The 19,472-nt window shown below is 42.6% G+C and overlaps 1 protein-coding gene across 5 annotated transcripts in view; it reads left to right on the top strand.

Moving 5' to 3' along the window:
• The first annotated feature begins 12,627 nt into the window (after positions 1-12,627).
• LOC311515590 (uncharacterized protein) overlaps positions 12,628-19,472 on the top strand; it is a 35,134-nt gene continuing 28,289 nt past the window's right edge. For all 5 annotated transcript variants that reach the window (XM_084618787.1, XM_084618788.1, XM_084618789.1 and 2 more), the window contains exon 1: positions 12,628-12,813. In XM_084618787.1, coding sequence (XP_084474913.1) covers positions 12,790-12,813 — 24 coding nt within the window. In that variant the 5' untranslated portion in view covers positions 12,628-12,789. The remainder of the gene's footprint in view (positions 12,814-19,472) is intronic.

Consider the following 19,472-nt stretch of genomic DNA (forward strand, 5'->3'; position numbering starts at 1 on the left):
AGTTCAATTGAACTGCTGTATTCAAGTTTAATGAAATGTTGAGTCTCTCAGTAATGAATTGAAGATGCAAAGGAATGTGAATTGCAAAACAGAAACATGGTGGCAATAATTTGCACAACAATGATATTAGGGGAATGTGAGGAATGTTTATATGAGGACTTTTATATTCTCCTATTCCTTTTCCTATTTAATAATAATGCAGTTGAATAAGGAAGTGTGGCATGTGAATGCTTATGATTTCAAGTCCTGGTGATGTTTGACGACATCTTGTTCTATTCCTCCTGGGAGACGTGGGATAATTCAGGAGCTTCACAAGAATGTGATGGCGAACTATGAATCTTTGATCCCTTTGGGTGAAGAGAATGTTCCACTCCCTTATTAGAAGCTTGGTGATCAGTGACGTTCTACTTCCAGCTTTTTTTTCTCTACTTGTTGTGGGTTCTGGAGGGTCAAGGCTTAGAGGTGTCTGAAATCACCATTGTTCTGAATGCGCTGTTGGGAGCAGGACCTACCTCCTATCAGACTTTTTACTTTTCTGCAGATTCCTAAGTAGCGTCTTTGCTTTGGATCACCCTTCACCTCCAGTTTCACAAGCAGATTGCTCAATAATCATTTATAATTCCTTCCAGCTAGTATTTAAATGAATTGTATATTGTTCCATAAACAGATTCTACTATTTCTGACCCCTGCCTAATAGCCTACAGTGAGCAAGATGGGGGAGCCATGTGTCAAGGATCAGGGGGACTCTGAGGAGTGAGAGATCCCTGTACAGGTGAGTTACCCAAAATACTGCAGTGAGAGGTTGGAGAAGAAAGGAAAACTCTGTAGGGAGAGGGCGTTGAGAGAAAGGTGAAGGGCTGGAAAGGAAAAAAGTAGCAAGCTCTCAGAAGTTCACTTGCAAATTAGTTACTGAGAACAGAGGATGGAAAGAGTGACAGATTTTGGAAAAGGTGATAAGGTTCAGAGCAGATCTTAATCTAAAGGGAATAGAGAACAGGAAGTGAGTCAGGGTCTTGGAGAGGCAAAGCGTTCCGTATAGATAAGGTACCATAGTGTCTGTACTGTCACATTCAGTACAACCTGGGGAGGAGGCACGCAGGCTGGAGACGCACCATGAGTAGAGGGCAGTGTGGGTGACTGTACAGTTGCAGGGCTGGTGGAATGAGTTTGAGGAGAGCTTTGCAATGAGGAGGACAATCTTGAATTAATGTCAGAGATTGTAGTAGGAAGCCATTGAACATGACAAAGGATTAGACTGATACAGTATCTAATATCAGCCATGTCGCAACCTAGCCTTCATTCTAATGGAAACAATATTGTGCCTGAAAATCATTGTGTTTGCACTGTTCTGTCTGCAATGAATTGTGGTGCAAATATGAGTAGTTAGGCATGGCACTATCTGATCTGTTTGTGGCTAGACCTCTGACTACTTTGATTTAGAGAGAAATCTATAAAACTCTGGCCCATGGTCATATTTCACAATCACAGCTAATATAATAGACTAGCTCCAGAATTCAGGACCTCCCACAGATCAGAGTGGAGGGATTTTGGAAGATCATGAAACAGGGAAGTGCAGTATTATAAACCAGGTGTGACTAGGAGATAAGTAAAGACTTTATCACTCTGTTGTAAGATTTGGGAAGGAATTTGGTAACATTGCATTGGTTCCTGTGTGATAGCAGGATCTATGATGCTCCTCATTTATGCTTTTTAATTTCAAAATCTTTTGTTCATGTTAATCCTCACAAGATTCTCTGAACTGTTTCATTTTACAGATTGGGAAACTTAGGCAGGCTGCTTAAGTAATTTAGTCATGGCAACAGAAGGCAGAGGTATCTGAGCAGCAGTTAGAATTCAGTCATCCTTTGTAGGTCACACAGCTCATTTAAAAAGGAAAGGCTAGTGTCATGATCCAGTCAGTGTGGGATTCAAATCCAGACAAGTGAGAGGTTGCATCACTGCCTGCCGTATAACCTTGGGCGCCTCACAATGCTTTGCTGCTGTAGCTTCCAACCTGGGCCATTCCCAATCAGCCTACCAGCATGCAGGTCACATCCTGAGTGTCTGTGTGGTAGACAGTCCTGGTTCAGCAGCTTTGACCCCAGCAGTATAGTACAACCTCATTCAGACTTCCATCCGCCTGGGTTACTACTTGCACCCTGAGACACTCCCAGTTCCACATTTTCCCAAAACCATGAGCTCTGCAATGTCCTGGACTGTTCCGAGAAATAATAGTTAATTTATTCCTCTAAAGACACAAAAACACATCACAGCTTATTAGCTTAACTGCAGTGAATATACCCTTCCCTTCAAACACAGCACTGAATTGGTTTATAGTAAAATAAAACAAACTGATTAATAACAGGACATAGGTTAGATGATGCTAAGTAAAAGGGAAAAAAATTAGGGTTATAAGCAAAAGTGAAGACACATCTAAAAGTCTAAAACTTAATTTAGCAAGATACAGACTTTGTTCAAGATACTCTCTCACCAGTCATTCTTCTTCCCAGCCAGGGCTGACTTTCTCTCAGGACTTTTTACAAAAGCACAAGGGGCTGGTTTCCTTTGTCTTCCCAGGTGAAAGATCTTTGCCTAAGCAGGTTTCTCATCTAAATTCAGTTTCAGAGACTTCAACTCCCCCGGTTGAAGGACCTGTCTTTCTAAGCTTGCAAGAGCTCTGGCCTCTTGTGTCTGTCTAGTGATGGATGCCTGAAATGGCTTATTATCTGTCCTTGCTTATATCTCCCGAAGATCAATAATCTTGCTTCAGGAGACAGGAAGCCCTCCTGTGTACTCAGGCTGATCTGTCCACCAGGCGCTGAGCTCCTGTGAGCTTCCCATCCCCCTGTACGTAAATAGGGCTTCCATTGTTTTGATTCTACCATGCTTAATTTACACAAGAGACAGGAAAATAGCTGCCCTCCCTCTGCTGTCTGCGCGGGAACTATTCCTGCCTTTGTTGGACCACACACTTCAAAACACACAATAAATGAGTATTCATAACTCCTCCCATACGTTAATACATTTTACAATATAAATCACCAGCGTTTTACAGGCATTCATAAAAGACCTTCCATGACACACGACTATTGCATTCAATCAGTTGATTCAGTTGCTCATTATCTGAGGTTTAGAAGCCTCTCCCCCCCCCATCCTGGTCTTTATAGCTCAGATAAAGTTTCTCTTCCCAACTGAGGTGTAGCCAGGCTGTCTCTTTCCCCAATTTGTTAGCTTTGTTTACCTGGTATGTAAATGCATCTCTTATTTAATTTATCCCTACTGAAAGCATTAAAAATAAATGAATAAAACATAGATGTTATGTCTTTCCCTAATTTTAAGAGGAAAACATGCTTCTTATGCAGTTAGTACATTTATAAATAAAGTCTGGTAAACAAGTGTGCAAAGCCTGAATGACACAAGAATAAAGGAGAAGTGTTAACATTCCTTTTTAGAAAAAATTTTTATGGAGTTAGTACTTTGCTAAATGAAGCTCTTGCACAATTATTTAATGACTTTATGACAGAGAAAGGAGAAGTGTTAATACAGCAATACATTGTACAACCACATGCAATTTTCTCACTTTTAGAGAAAAACAGGTTTAGGTTTAAGTCTAGGCTTACTTGGTCCTGCCTCAGTGAAGGGGGCTGGACTGGATGACCTCTCGAGGTTCCTTTCCAGCCCTACATTTCTATGTTTCTATGATTCTATGATTTTAATGAAGTTATTTAATGCACTTCAAAATAAAATAATTAAATAATTTACAAAAACCTTAGTAATTACAGAAGACAGATTTAATGCATATATATTAACACTATTTTACAAAAAATCTTTATATGCAGTTAGTGCATTTCTAAATAAAACTTTAATGTCATAGCAATACAGAAATGTTAGGTTTCAGAGTAACAGCCGTGTTAGTCTGTATTCGCAAAAAGAAAAGGAGGACTTGTGGCACCTTAGAGACTAACCAATTTATTTGAGCATAAGCTTTCGTGAGCCGCTGTAGCTCACGAAAGCTCATGCTCAAATAAATTGGTTACTCTAAGGTGCCACAAGTCCTCCTTTTCTTTTTACAGAAATGTTAATACATCATATATAGAATTGTGCATTTTTAGAGAGAATTTTTATGCATTTAGTGCATTTTTAAATAAGGTAATTAAATAATTGTACCTAGTCTTAAAGATGGTAATAAAGAAGTGGTGGTACATACATATATATCTATAATACATAGACAAATACATACGTATATGCACGAAATGTATACAGACAAATATTTTTATGCATTAAGTACATTTCTAAATACTCATTAAATAATTGTACAAAGCCTTAATGATAGAGGAATAAAGGAGTGTTATATAAAATTGTGCATTTCTAGAGGAAAATGTTTTTTATGAAGTTAGTACAATTCTAAATAAACAGTAAACAGCTGTACAAAGTCTTAATGAGAGAAGAATAAAGGAGAAGTGTTAAGATGCATTCTTAGAGAAAAATATTGTTTTCTGGAATTAGTATTTTTCTAAATAAAATCTATTAAATAATTGTAGAAAAGGTTACTAAGAAGAATAAAGCAGAAGTGTTACTTATATATATATATATATATAATGCATTTTGAGAGGAAAATATTTGTATATGCAGTTAGTACGTTTCCAAAGAAAGTCATTAAACAATCGTGTAAAGGCTTAATGACAGAGAAAGGAGACCTTAAGACATATACATGCATTTTTCTCATTTTTAGAAAAAAATATCTTTATATGCATTTAGCGCAGTTCTAAATAAAGCCTTAGTCAGAGGAGTAAAGTATTAGTACTGACATATAATCATACATTTTTGGAGGAAAAGCTTTCATATGCTGTTAGTAGTGTTCCAAATACAGTTCATTAAACAACTACACAAAGGTTGCAAAGTATTAATGACAAAGAGAAAATATAACTCCTCTCTCTCTCTGTGTGTGTGTGTAGTTATATTTTCTCTTTGTCATTAATTATTTAATATAGATATATACTCATATATAACTAGAGAATTAATTATATCATACAGGATACAGTTGTTCTCCAGCCTCCCTTCAGAGATGACCAAGAAAGTTTTAAAATAACACAAAAAGGAAAAAGGAGGAGAGAAGAGAGAAACTTCCCCCACCTCCAGATTGGCAAGAGGTAAATGGCAGAAACCCCTGTTCTGGGACCTTGGGACAAAGCACACTTCATTGGCTGAGCCTTTCAGCAGGTATCCTTTAACTATGGGACCTTTGCAAAATCACACCTCCTAGAATATTAAATTGCATCACATTTTCCTGAGCCAGTTTGTAGGTTTATTCTAGTCTCATGGCCTTCTATGGGATTATTCTCTGCATCATATTTATTAAAGTGTAATTAATCCCAACAAAATAAGTACGCACATACACGTATCCAACTTTGTACAACACCTATGTAAATTTAAGGGTGGGGGATGAGAAGAGTGTCCATTTAATGCCTCTTGACAGGTCTTCTGTTGTGTGCCGCATTACCCAGTTGATGGTAATGTTGAAGAGGATTGCAGACATGACACACCCCTGACGTACTCCAGTTTTGACTTCAAAACTGATCTCACTGTGATCAGCTCCGCACGTAAAGTTGAAATAGAAGCTTTTGATGACATTGATTATAAGGAAAGGAATCCCTTGAAGACCTGGACTTCGCAGATGATGTCGCTCTCCTATCACATACCCAACACCATATACAAGAAAAAACAACTCGACTCAATACATTCAGCCAGCTAATTGGACTGAAAATCAACCGCAATAAGACCGATATCATGACCTTTAATATTGCCTCACCATCACCAGTATGGATAGAGGATTATGTTCTCACCAATGTAGAAACATTCACATACTTGGGCAGCGCTATCAGGCAGGACGGTGGAACAAAATCAATAAAGCCAGGAACACCTTCAGGAGCTTAAATACAGTCTGGAAATCATCAAAATACAACACCAAAACCAAGCTCAAGATTAATCAGAGCTGCGTAGTGTCAACACTACTGTAGAGTGCAGAATGCTGGGGAATGAGAAAGTATGACATGTCCAAACTGTCTTCATTCCATACAACCTGCCTCAGAAAAATCCTTCGTACCTTTTGGCCCAGAACAATCTCAAACCAAGATCTATTGACACAGTGCAGCCAAGAGGATCTGAGCTCCATCATTGCCAGGAGGCGTTGGAGATGGATCGGTCATGTGCTTCAGATGGAAACTTGATTCCATCACCAGAGTAGCAATAAGATGGACACCTGAAGGAAGTGAAAATGAGGCTGCCCGAAAACAACCTTGTGAAGAAGAAATCGTGGCGAAGAGCTGTAGAAGCTGAGCTGAAAACCCTGGGGCACCGCTAGGGAACCATTGAAAGACTCACCAGAAACAGACAGGAGTGGAGGAGCATCGTCACTGCCTGAAACACCAGAGGCGTAATGCGAACTTGATGATGATGTAAATTTAGCAATTAGCCATATTTGTTTTTTAATTGTGGCCAAGGAATAAACTTTCCTCTTTTTACACATTTCCTTTAGCAAATGTCTTTAAAAATTGCTAGAGAGACCACACTGGAATTACATGGCTAAACTTTATTCCAATTCCCCTTATTCCATTTACTCAAAGTAATGTATTCTTTCAAAAATATAAAAGTTTATTAGAAATTAGCACCTATTGGCTTAGATGGTATTAGAGGATTCTTAATTTTTAGTAAAGTTTTTGAAAGGCCCATAAACTTCTTATTCTTTTTTTAGCAAAACATACAACATGCAAACACACACACAAAGTACCACTGATGCCCCCTCCCCGCCCTACTTCCAAAAACAAGTATACATTTAAGCCAACCTGTATACTATTTTATAAATGACTGTAAGCATATATTCAAACTAGTTTTATAATTAATTATAGGTAAGACTCACTCACACACATCTTCACACTTATTTTTCTGCATTATTTTATACAAAATACACACACAGCCTAACTTAAAAGAAATCTGGTGGTGTAAAATTGTTTAATACACCCCAAGTAGGCAAAATGCAGACCTAGTTTAAACTATTTTATGTAAAAGTTTTACACTTTTTACCAGAGATGATAATACTGACCCCTCCCTACACTCACAAACACACATACATACACACAGCACCATCAGCCGCCCCTCCCTCTTCCTTCCCAGAGCAATTAAACATACATTCAAACCAAACTGTATATTATTTTATAAACTACCTGAAGCATAAATTCAAATTAGTTTTATTTTAGACGTCTCTCATTCACGCGTACACACACTTATTTTTCAGTATTATTTGATAGAAAACCCACACACAACCTAACTTCAAGGAACTCTATTGCTGTAAAATTGGTTAATACACCCCTGTATAAGACAAAATGCAAGTCCAATTTAAACTACTTACTGTATAAAGTAACATTGTAAATGTTTAATGTAAAAAGAGTTGGTAACGCTTTTAACCTCTATTTTCCACAAACTATTCCCTTTTTGTTATGAAAAAGAAAAGGAGGACTTGTGGCACCTTAGAGACTAACCAATTTATTTGAGCATGAGCTTTCGTGAGCTACAGCTCACTTGGCATGCATCCGATGAAGTGAGCTGTAGCTCATGAAAGCTCATGCTCAAATAAATTGGTTAGTCTCTAAGGTGCCACAAGTACTCCTTTTCTTTTTGCGAATACAGACTAACACGGCTGTTACTCTGAAACCTTTTTGTTATGGTAACCCAGGAACTCTTTCAGAATTTAAGGTACAGAATGTACATTTAATTAACATTATTAACATGGATTTAATAAATAAAAACAGCAATGGAATATTAGGGAAACCTATATTTGGTATTTAAGAGGCAGTAGATACAAATAAAATGTTCTTAACATTCAATCTATAATACTTTAGCAGTAACTATTTAGCACTATTAACTTATTAGACACATTTTGCAAAATACAAAAAAGAAATTAAAAATCATTGAACACTTACACACAGACACACTAACCCAGACTTTTAAAGATAACACACAAAAACAGAGCTGGAGGATGAGAGTTGGTCTGGATTCTTAGGAGTGTTGCAGGGTCATTTTAGTAAATGTTGAAAATCTTAATTTTGTTAAACACTTTTATACCTGTTCTTTGTAGCTGCCATGCTTTAGCCTGGGGGAACCACGTGTCGTACAAAAATTCTCCCCAGCCTCATGACACATTAGATTATGCCTTTGGTTTTTCCAGCTTTTCTAATCATTTTTCACAGGGGGCCAGAAATCACATTTACAAAGGCCTCAGGAGTTATGAGAGTACATCCTGGGGCAAAACTGCAAGACTGGTGATTTCTGCAGAATAACCCCCCCCCCCCCAGTACCGTAATAACTCAATTCCTTGTCTTTACAGCCTGAGTGATATTTTATAGAATTACCTGAAAAGCAAAGAGACCTTTTGTTCATCCATATCCCAAGACACACACTGGACCCTCAATGAAGAACAGTGACTAGACATGAACCCTAAAGGAATGAGGAGGGAACAAAGCTACGGGCTGAACTGGTGCAAAACTTCAAGCTCAAACATATTTTTCCCACTGTTACAAAGCCCTGTATTGTAATCAAAACGCACCAATAGTTTTCCTTCGGGAGCAATATTTTAGAGAGCTAGCTGAAGAACAACTGCTTCCCCCCCCCCCCCCATTTTATTTGTCGTTACATTGAAGTGGTCCCAAAGAATTCATTTCTCTGCCCTTTTGTAAAACTCTTCACTGCATAGCGCCTTTAAACCTGTAAGCTGTAGCACGCCCTCCTCCTCCTCCCCCACCGCTCATAAAGAAGACATTTTGATTTTGCCTTAACCAAAGAGGAAGAAATAAAAATTCTATTATATTTAAAAGATACGCTGCCCCACCTTTAACATCTAGTGTTACCTTGTTTTGAAAGTTTTGTGTACACCCTATTGCCCAGCATACAAAACCCCCCCAACCAAATAAAAACTTCCCTACAGGCAGTTTACAAAGATGGGTATAGGCCTCTTAATAGGCTCATTGCTTGTAGAATGCATCCTCCTGAGGTATGCCAAATTTCAAAGCAATCCGACAAAGCATGTTGATTTTAGAGCACTTAGAAAGGTGTACCTTTAAACAAATGTCTTGTCACAACCTATAATACCAGGGATCTTGTGGCTGAGGAGCAGCTGTCCAGCCCTCCAAATAACAAGAGGGAAGGCAGTGTCTCAGTGGGATTCCAAGGACCTGGGTTCTACTCCTGCCTCAGCTACTGGCTTGGGGAGTTAATGTGGCCAAGTCACTTAATTGTTTGTGCCTCAGTTTCTCCTCCCCTTCTGCAAATTACTCTGTCCAGTACAGCTTTGTTGTTATTTAAACAGCACAAAGGTGTACTAGACACTTCACAGAAGGAATGTAGACAAGGCTTCTGCCCTGAAGAGTTTACAGTCTAATTTTAGATGTGATGCAATAACTCAGAATAACAAACAATGGGGTGGGGGATGCCCTTCCAACAAGTATGGCAACCGATGGCAGCAGAGCTATGATGCTGGGTTGCTATTTATATGCTTCAAAAAAGCAGCCTTTACAAACTCCGAGAACTGGGAGGTAAGTTCTCAGGGGAAGAAAATCGAAGGGAAAAAAGAGTTCAGGAGAGCTGGCAGTTCCTCAAGGAGACAATATTAAAGGCAAACTGAAAACTATTCTGATGCAAAGGGAAGACAGGAAGAGTAGTAAAAGTAAGGAGCTCTTTAAGGACCTGAAAATCAAAAAGGAATCCTACAAAAAGTGGAAACATGGTTAAATTGATAAGGAAGAGTACAAAACAGCACAGGTCTGCAGGGGCAAAATCAGAAAGGAAAAGCCACAAAATGAGTTACACCTGGCAAGGGACATAAAAGGCAATAAAAAGTGGTTCTTTAAATACATTGGGAGCAAGAGAAAGAGGAAGGAAAGTGTAGGTCCTCTATTTAGCAGGGAAGGAGAGCTAATAAATAACTGATGAAACTAAGAAAGCTGAGGCGCTTAATGGCTGTTGTGCTTCAGTCTTCACTAAAAAGGCTAACGATGACCAGATTTAAAATTTTTAAAGCTAATGTTAAAAAAATGATATAATACATAGGTTGGGGAAAGAGAGTCTGTACATCTGGGTATAGCGCTTAGATTATCCACAAATACAAGGTTTGTTTTTAAAAGACACATGATACACAGAGTACATAATGAGCAATAACCCACATTTATGTGAATAGATTTAACAATACAGTTTAGAAATTAGAATCTGAATACTCGGGTACATCACTCATGAAAAGTTGTACAGGGATTTGGTTGTGGAAAGCAAAATATATCGATGAGTGAGATTGTCCCTCTGTAAACACAATGAATATTAACAACTAGGGAGAAGGAATAGAAGCCAAAATAGGGAAAGAAAGGTTAACGAATATTTAGATATGTTAGATGTATTCAAATCAGCAGGGCCTGATGAAATTCCTCCTAGGGTACTTAAGGAACTAGCTGAAGCAATCTTGGAACCATTAGCAATTATCTTTGAGAACTGGAGGATGGGAAAGATCCAAAAAACTGGAGAAGGGCAGAGGTAGTATCTCTCTCTTTGCAAAGGGGAACAAGGAGGACCCAGGGAATTATAGACCAGTCAGCCGAACTTCAGTACCTGAAAAGATATTTGAGCAAATCGTTAAACAATTAATTTAGAAGCATCCAGAAGACAATAGGGTTATAAGGAATAGTTAGCATAGCTTTGTCATGAACAAATCATGCCAAACCAACTTAATTTCCTTCTTTGACAGGGTAAGTGATCTAGTGGAGGGGAGAAGCAGTGGATATGATATACCTTGATTTCCGTAAGGCTTTTGACACAGTCCTACATGACATTCTCATATGCAAACTAGGGAAATATGGTCTAGAATGATGAAATGACTATAAGGGTGGGTGTGTGCACAACTGGTTGAAATTCTGTACTCAAAGAGCACTTATCAATGGTTTTCTGTCATATTGGAAGGGTCTATCTAGTGGACTGGGTCCAGTACTATTCAATATTGTTATTACTTGGATAGTAGAATGGGGAGTATGCTTATAAAATTTGAGATGCCACCGAGCTGGGAAAGGATGCAAGCACCTTGGAAGGCAGGTTTAACATTCAAAATGACCTTGACAAATTGGAGAACTGGTCTGAATTCAACAAGATGAAATTCAATAAAGACAAGTGTAAAGTTCTACACTTAGGAAGGAAAAATCAAATGCACAACCACAAAATGGGGAATAACTGACTGGGCAGTTTTCAGAGTAACAGCCGTGTTAGTCTGTATTCGCAAAAAGAAAAGGAGGACTTGTGGCACCTTAGAGACTAACCAATTTATCTGAGCATGAGCTTTCGTGAGCTACAGCTCACTTCATCGGATATGAGGTGAGCTGTAGCTCACGAAAGCTTATGCTCAAATAAATTGGTTAGTCTCTAAGGTGCCACAAGTACTCCTTTTCTTTTTGCGAATACAGACTAACACGGCTGCTACTCTGAAACCTGTCAAAATGATAAAAGGTTTAGAAAATCTGACCTATGAGGAAAGGGCATGTTTAGTCTTGAGAAAAGAAGACCAAGGGCAGACCTGGTAACTGTCGTCCATTACATTAAGGACTGTTAGATAAGAGGATGGGGATCAATTGTTCTCCCTGTCCACTGAAGGTAGGACAAGACGTAATGGGTTTAATCTTCAGCAAGGGAGATTTAGGGTAGGTTTTCAGGAAAAGCTTTCTAGGGATAAGGGTAGTGAAGCTGGGGAATAGGCTCACAAGGGAGTTTGTGGAGTCCCCATCATTGGACGCTTTTAGAAACAAGTTGGACAAACACCTGACAGGGATGGTCTAGGTCAGCAGTTCTCAAACTGTGGGTCAGGACTCCAATTTAATGGGGGTCACCAGGGCCGGTGTTTAGACATGGGGGCCCAGGGCCAAAGCCCGATTCCTGCTGCCTGGTGACCCTCCTGGGGTCGTGCACTGATTTTTGTTGTCAGAAGGGGGTCGCGGCGCAATGAAGTTTGGGAGCGCCTGGTCTAGGTTTACTTGGTCCTGCCACAGCGCAGGGGGCTGGACTCGATGACTTCTGGGGGGGGGGGCCCTCCGGCCCCACACTTCTGTGATGCAATGCGATGCTCATGAGGGGAAGCTCCCTGCAATGCAGCTGTGGCCGGCTGTTGCCCCCGGAGCCTCTGAGATGGGCCTGGCAGGTGGCAGAGGCACACGGGGTGTGTGTGTGTGTGTGGGGGGGGAGTAATTCCCTAGGAAGGACCCCGGAAAGGGGGAGAGCAGGGACGGGGGGGGTCCCAGCGGTGCAGCCCCCTCCTCTGCCGCCAGCAGAAAGCCCAGCCCTGTTGCCCCCCTTCCCGAAAGGTGAGGGGGGTCCCTGCAGAGGAGGGGGGCAGGGGCTAAGGCGGGGGGCCCGGTGGCGGGGGATGAGGCCGAGGGGCGGGAGCCCGCCCCGGCCCAGGGGGACCAGCCGCGGGGCCTGGCGGCGGGAGGCGAGATGCGGGTGAGCCGCGGGGGCCGGGGGCCGCAGTCTGGGAGACCCGCCCCGGCGCCGCGATCCCCCCGCCGCCAGGGGCCGCTGCCGCCCCGCTCCCCGCCGGCCCCGCCCCGCCGCTCCCGGCCCCGGCAGCCAGGCCGCGGCTCCCTCCCTCCCTGCGGGCCGCGCTCGCTCTGCTCCGCCCGGCAGCGGGGCCGGCCCGTGGCGAGGCGGCGCCGGGACTCTGCCCAGCCCGCAGCGGGAGCTCCTGGGGCCGCCCCGGGGCCGCGACAAAGGGCCATGGCCGAGCGGGCCGCTGCCCAGGTAAGGGCCCGGGGGGGCAGGAAACCCCCTGTCGGGGGGCGGGAGGGGGTGGGTCTGTGGGGGTCTGGGGTGTGTGTGGGTCGGTGGGGGGGTCTGGGGGTGTGTGTGGGGGGGTCTGGGGGTGTGTGGGGGGGTCTGGGGTGTGTCTGGGGTGTGTCTGGGGGTCTGGGGTGTGTGTGTGGGTCGGTGGGGGGGGTCTGGGGGTGTGTGTGTGTGTGTGGGTCGGTGGGGGGGGTCTGGGGGGGTGTGTGTGTGTGGGTCGGTGGGGGGGGTCTGGGGGGGTCTGGGTGTGTGTGTGGGTCGGTGGGGGGGTCTGGGGGTGTGTGTGGGTCGGTGGGGGGGTCTGGGGGTGTGTGGGGGGGGTCTGGGGTGTGTCTGTGGGGGTCTGGGGTGTGTGTGTGGGTCGGTGGGGGGGGTCTGGGGGTGTGTGTGTGTGTGGGTCGGTGGGGGGGGTCTGGGGGTGTGTGTGTGTGTGGGTCGGTGGGGGGGGTCTGGGGGTGTGTGTGTGTGTGGGTCGGTGGGGGGGGTCTGGGGGTGTGTGTGTGGGTCGGTGGGGGGGGTCTGGGGTGTGTGTGGGGGGTCTGGGGGATGTGTGTGGGGTCGGTGGGGGGGTCTGGGGGGTGGTTGTGTGGGGGGGGTCGGTGGGGGGGTCTGGGGGGTGTGTGTGGGTGTGTAGAGGGGGTGTGATGATTTTCATCGATACTGGCTCAGAGATAAATAGGGGGGTGCCACGGACCAGACCAGGAAGCTAGAGAGGCTCCGGCTCAGCCCAGCGTGGGCGGATCAGCAAGTATAAAATCCTCCTGTCCTGGTCCTGCCGGAGTGTGGGGCTGGGGCCGGGGCCCTCAGCGGCTGGGCAGCAACCCAACAGCCCGGCTCCTGTTCAACTTTCACCTTCCTCATCCCTGACCATGTCTCTCTTCATCCGGACACACTGCCTACATTATTATTGTCACTAGATTTGTTGGGTTACATCAGGCCTTTTAAGAGTAATTTTTCATAGTTCCATAGTTTTCCGGGTGGATTTTCTTCATAGCTCAAAGTTCCCCCTTGGGGTTCATTTGAGATGGTTTTTGTTTTCAGCCCTGATCCTCTGTGGGTGCCTGTGCAGAGCCCCACTGCAGTAAGCGTGCATGGGTCTGACACACAGAGCCCCATTGAATTCATGTGGAGCATCACACAGGTACATGCAGATGCAGAATCGGGGCCGTGAACTATTATTGGTTGGGTGTTCTGTGCCAGGAGGTATTCAGCTATTGGTTTCCGTTAAGCATCTATAATCACTTTTGAAATTACATGTCAATTTAAAAGAAAAAAGCACAAGTCTGACATAAGTGGTTGGAAATTGTAGAGGAAAAATAAACCACCAGACAAATCTGGATCATGTAACTGAGAAATGGGAAAGAACAATAAAATCATCTTGTCCATTCCCATACCCAGGCCTTTGTTCAGTCTTGGCTTAAGTCTCCCAAGCAACAGCGCTCCCACCCCTTTTCCTGGGAGACTGTTTCACAGATGAACAGACTGTTGTTTTCTGTGAATGCAATAAAGCCACTCCATATTAAGAGAGACATTTTTTTGTGTTATATAGAATTTTAAAGAATTGTTTCCATGTGTACCAGAGAGGGATGCATAGCCCTTTGGGGGAGAGGTACAAACTAATGCCATGTAAATGACAGGTTTCAGAGTAGCAGCCGTGTTAGTCTGTATTCGCAAAAAGAAAAGGAGTACTTGTGGCACCTTAGAGACTAACCAATTTATTTGAGCATGAGCTTTTGTGAGCTACAGCTCACTTCATTGGATGCATCCGATGAAGTGAGCTGTAGCTCACGAAAGCTCATGCTCAAATAAATTGGTTAGTTTCTAAGGTGCCACAAGTACTCCTTTTCTTTTTGCCATATAAATGCTATTTGGTACTGTGATTACATTTTGATTCTCTGTCTAAACCTCGCTTTTTGTTAATCTAATTAAACTCAACGCGTGCTAGATCGTGCATCCCTTACATGAGGAATCCTAACGCCTCATCCCATTGTCAGTGGGAGCAGTCACATGTGGAAGGGGTTTGTGTTTGTCAGGCAAAGAGAATTGAGTTGAAAATGCACCAGGATTGTTTTTAAAAGTAAAACCACATCTCCAGCAAGGGGACAAGTAGTAAGAGTTGCTGAGCACCTGCTGCTCCCCTTGAAGCTCATGATTTGGCCTTAAATTTATTCTTGGTTCCTTTGAAGTATAAAACAGGCAACATTTGTGAGAATTTACAAGTGCTATTTTGACCCCCAAAATAATTCCATATTGTTCCACAAATTCAACAGAAACCTACTACAGAAGAATGGCTATCGTGGGTCAAGTATCAGAGGGATAGCTGTGTTAGGCTGTATCCCCAAAAACAATGAGGAGTCTGGTGGCACGTTAAAGACTAACAGATTTATTTGGGCATAAGCTTTGCATCTGAAGAAGTGGGTTTTTTACCCATGAAAGCTTATGCCCAAATAAATCTGTTAGTCTTTAAGGTGCCACCGGACTCCTTGTTGTCATAGTGGGTCAGACCAATGAACCAACCTAGCCCAGTATCCTGTCTTCCAACAGTGGCACTGGTGCCAGATGCTTCAGAGGGAAAGAACAGAACAGGTAATCATCTAGTGATCCATCTGCTGTTGTCTAGTCCCAGCTTTTGGCAGTCAGAGATGTAGGGACACCTAGAACATGGGGTTGTCTCCCTGACCATCTTGACTAAAAGCCATTGATGGCCCTATCCTTCATGAACTTATCTATAATCCTTTTTTGAATCCAGTTCTACTTTTGACCTTCACAACATCCCCTGGCAATGAGTTCCACAGGTTGACTGTGTGTTGTGTGAAGAAATACTTCCTTTTGTTTGTTTTAAACCTGCTGCCTGTTAATTCAATTGTATGGCGTCTGGTTTTTGTTTTACATGAAGGGGTCAGTAACACTTCTTTATTCACTTTCTCCACACCAGGCATGATTTTATTGACATCTATCATATCCCCCCTTCGTTGTCTTGTTTCTAAACTGAACAGCCCCAGTCTTTTTAATCTCTCCTCATATGGAAGCTTTTCCATACCCCTGTTCGTTTTTGTTTCCCTTCTCTATACCTTTTCCAATTCCAATATATCTTTTTTGAGATGGAGTGACCAGAACTGCATGCTGTATTCAGGATGTGGGTGTAATGGAGTTATATAATGGCATTATGATATTTTCTGTTTTATTGTCTATCCCTTTCCTAATGGTTCCTAACATTCTGTTTGCTTTTTTGACTGACACTGCACTTTAAGCAGATGTTTCTGAGAACTATCCACGGTGCTCCAAGATCTCTCCTGAATGATTTCAGCTAATTTAGACCCCATCATTTTATAAAAAGAAAAGGAGTACTTGTGGCACCTTAGAGACTAACCAATTTATTAGAGCATAAGCTTTCGTGAGCTACAGCTCACTTCATCAGATGCATATTGTGGAAACTGCAGCAGACTTTATATATACACAGAGAATATGAAACAATACCTCCTCCCACCCCACTGTCCTGCTGGTAATAGCTTATCTAAAGTGATCATCAGGTGGGCCATTTCCAGCACAAATCCAGGTTTTCTCACCCTCCACCCCCCCCCCCCCACAAACTCACTCTCCTGCTGGTAATAGCCCATCCAAAGTGACAACTCTTTACACAATGTGCATGACAATCAAGTTGGGCTATTTCCTGCACAAATCCAGGTTTTCTCACATCCCCCCCACCCCCATACACACACAAACTCACTCTCCTGCTGGTAATAGCTCATCCAAACTGACCACTCTTCAAGTTTAAATCCAAGTTAAACCAGAACATCTGGGGGGGGGGGTAGGAAAAAACAAGAGGAAACAGGCTACCTTGCATAATGACTTAGCCACTCCCAGTCTCTATTTAAGCCTAAATTAATAGTATCCAATTTGCAAATGAATTCCAATTCAGCAGTTTCTCGCTGGAGTCTGGATTTGAAGTTTTTTTGTTTTAAGATAGCGACCTTCATGTCTGTGATTGCGTGACCAGAGAGATTGAAGTGTTCTCCGACTGGTTTATGAATGTTATAATTCTTGACATCTGATTTGTGTCCATTTATTCTTTTACATAGAGACTGTCCAGTTTGACCAATGTACATGGCAGAGGGGCATTGCTGGCACATGATGGCATGTATCACATTGGTGGATGTGCAGGTGAACGAGCCTCTGATAGTGTGGCTGATGTTATTAGGCCCTGTGATGGTGTCCCCTGAATAGATATGTGGGCACAATTGGCAACGGGCTTTGTTGCAAGGATAAGTTCCTGGGTTAGTGGTTCTGTTGTGTGGTATGTGGTTGTTGGTGAGTATTTGCTTCAGGTTGCGGGGCTGTATAATTGGTTAGTCTCTAAGGTGCCACAAGTACTCCTTTTCTTTTTGCGAATACAGACTAACACGGCTGTTACTCTGAAACCCATCATTTTATATGTAGAGTTGGGATTATGTTCTCCAATGTGCATTACTTTGCATTTATCAACCTTGAATTTCATCTGCCATTCTGTTGCCCAGTCACCCAGTTTTGTGAGATTCCTTTGTAACTCTTCACAGTCAGTTTTGGACTTCACTCTCTTGAGTAGTTTTGTATTATCTTCAAACTTTGTGACCTCACTGTTTACTCCTTTTTCCAAATCATTAATGAATACGTTGAACAGCCCTGGTCCCAGTACAGATCCTTGGGGGACCCTGCTATTTACTTTTATTCACTGTGAAAACTGACCATTTATTCCTACCCTTTGTTTCTTATCTTTTAACCTGTTACTGATCCATGAGAGGACCTACCCTCTAATCCCATAACTGCCTATTTTGCATAAGAACTTTTGGTGAGGGACCTCCTCAAAGGCTTTCTGAAATTCCAAGTACACTATATCCAGTAGAAAGAAAAGGAGTACTTGTGGCACCTTAGAGACTAACAAATTTATTAGAGCATAAGCTTTTGTGAGCTACAGGTCACTGCATGGGATGCATACAGTGGAAAATATAGTGGGGAGATTTTATATGCACAGAGAACATGAAACAATGGGTGTTATGTAGCAAGAGTGATCAGGAAAGGTGAGCTATTACCAGCGGGGGGGACACGACCTTTTGTAATGATAATCAAGGTGGGCCATTTCCAGCACTTTACAAGAACAGTAGGAGGGGAAATAAACAAGGGGAAATAGTTTTACTTTGTGTAATGACCCATCCACTCCCAGTAATCTCTTTGGTCACTCAATTACGAACCTAAAAGTGGCAATTCTTCAACAAAAAAACTTCAAAAACAGACTCCAACTAGAGACTGCTGAATTGGAATTAATTTGCAAACTGGATACAATTAACTTAGGCTTGAATAAAGACTGGGAGTGGATGGGTCATTACACAAAGTAAAACTATTTTCCCTTGTTTATTTCCCCTCCTACAGATCATGGACTTAGGCTTGAATAGAGACTGGGAGTGGCTAAGTAATTATGCAAGGTAACCTATTTCCCCTTGTTTTTTCCTACCCCCCCCCCCCCCGACGTTCTTCTTAAACCCTGGATTTGTGCTGGAAATGGCCCACCTTGATTATCATACACCTTGTAAGGAGAGTGGTCACTTTAGATAAGCTATTACCAGCAGGAGAGTGGGTTTGTGTGTGGGGGGGTGGGTAAGAAAACCTGGATTTGTGCTGGAAATGGCCCAACTTGATTATCATACACATTATAAGGAGAGTGATCACTTTAGATAAGCTATTACCAGCAGGAGAGTGAGGTGGGAGGAGATATTGTTTCATGGTCTCTGTGTATATAATGTCTTCTGCAGTTTCCACAGTATGCATCCGATGAATTGAGCTGTAGCTCACGAAAGCTCATGCTCAAATAAATTGGTTAGTCTCTAAGGTACCACAAGTACTCCTTTTCTTTTCACTACAAAAGGTTCCCCCTCCCCTGCCCCCACTCTCCTGCTGGTAATAGCTCACCTTTCCTGTTCAGTCTTGTTACAGTGTGTATGGTAACACCCATTGTTTCATGTTCTTGGTGTATATAAAATCTCCTCACTGTATTTTCCACTGTATGCATCCAGTGAAGTGAGCTGTAGCTCACGAAAGCTTATGCTCTAATAAATTTGTTAGTCTCTTAGTCTCTAAAGTGCCACAAGTACTCCTTTTCTTTTTGCGGATACAGACTAACACGGCTGCTACTCTGAAATATATCCAGTAGATCACCCTTGTCCACATGTCTGTTGACCCCCCTCAAAGAATTCTAATAGACTGGTGAGTCATGATTTCCTCTTACAAAAGCTGTGTTGCTTCCCCAACAATTCACACTATAGTTTCAACCAGTCTGCCTGGTACTGAAGTCAGGCTTATTGGTCTGTAATTGCCAGGATCGCCACTGGAGCCTTTTAAAAAATTGGCATCACATTAGCTCTCCTCCAGTCATCTGGTACAGAAGCTGATTTAAGCAATAGGTTACATATCAGAGTTAATAATTCTGTAATTTCATATTTGATATCCTTCAAAACTCTCATCTGGTCCTGGTGACTTATTACTGTTTAACTTATCAGTTTTGTTCCAAAATCTCCTCTAATGGCAGCTCAGATTTGTCACCTCAAAAGAGTGGCTCAGGTGTGGGAATCTCCCTCACATCCTCTGCA

The sequence above is a fragment of the Lepidochelys olivacea genome (genome assembly GCF_965140295.1).
Source record: "Lepidochelys olivacea isolate rLepOli2 genome assembly, chromosome: 2".
In the NCBI taxonomy this organism is placed as follows: Eukaryota; Metazoa; Chordata; order Testudines; family Cheloniidae; genus Lepidochelys; species Lepidochelys olivacea.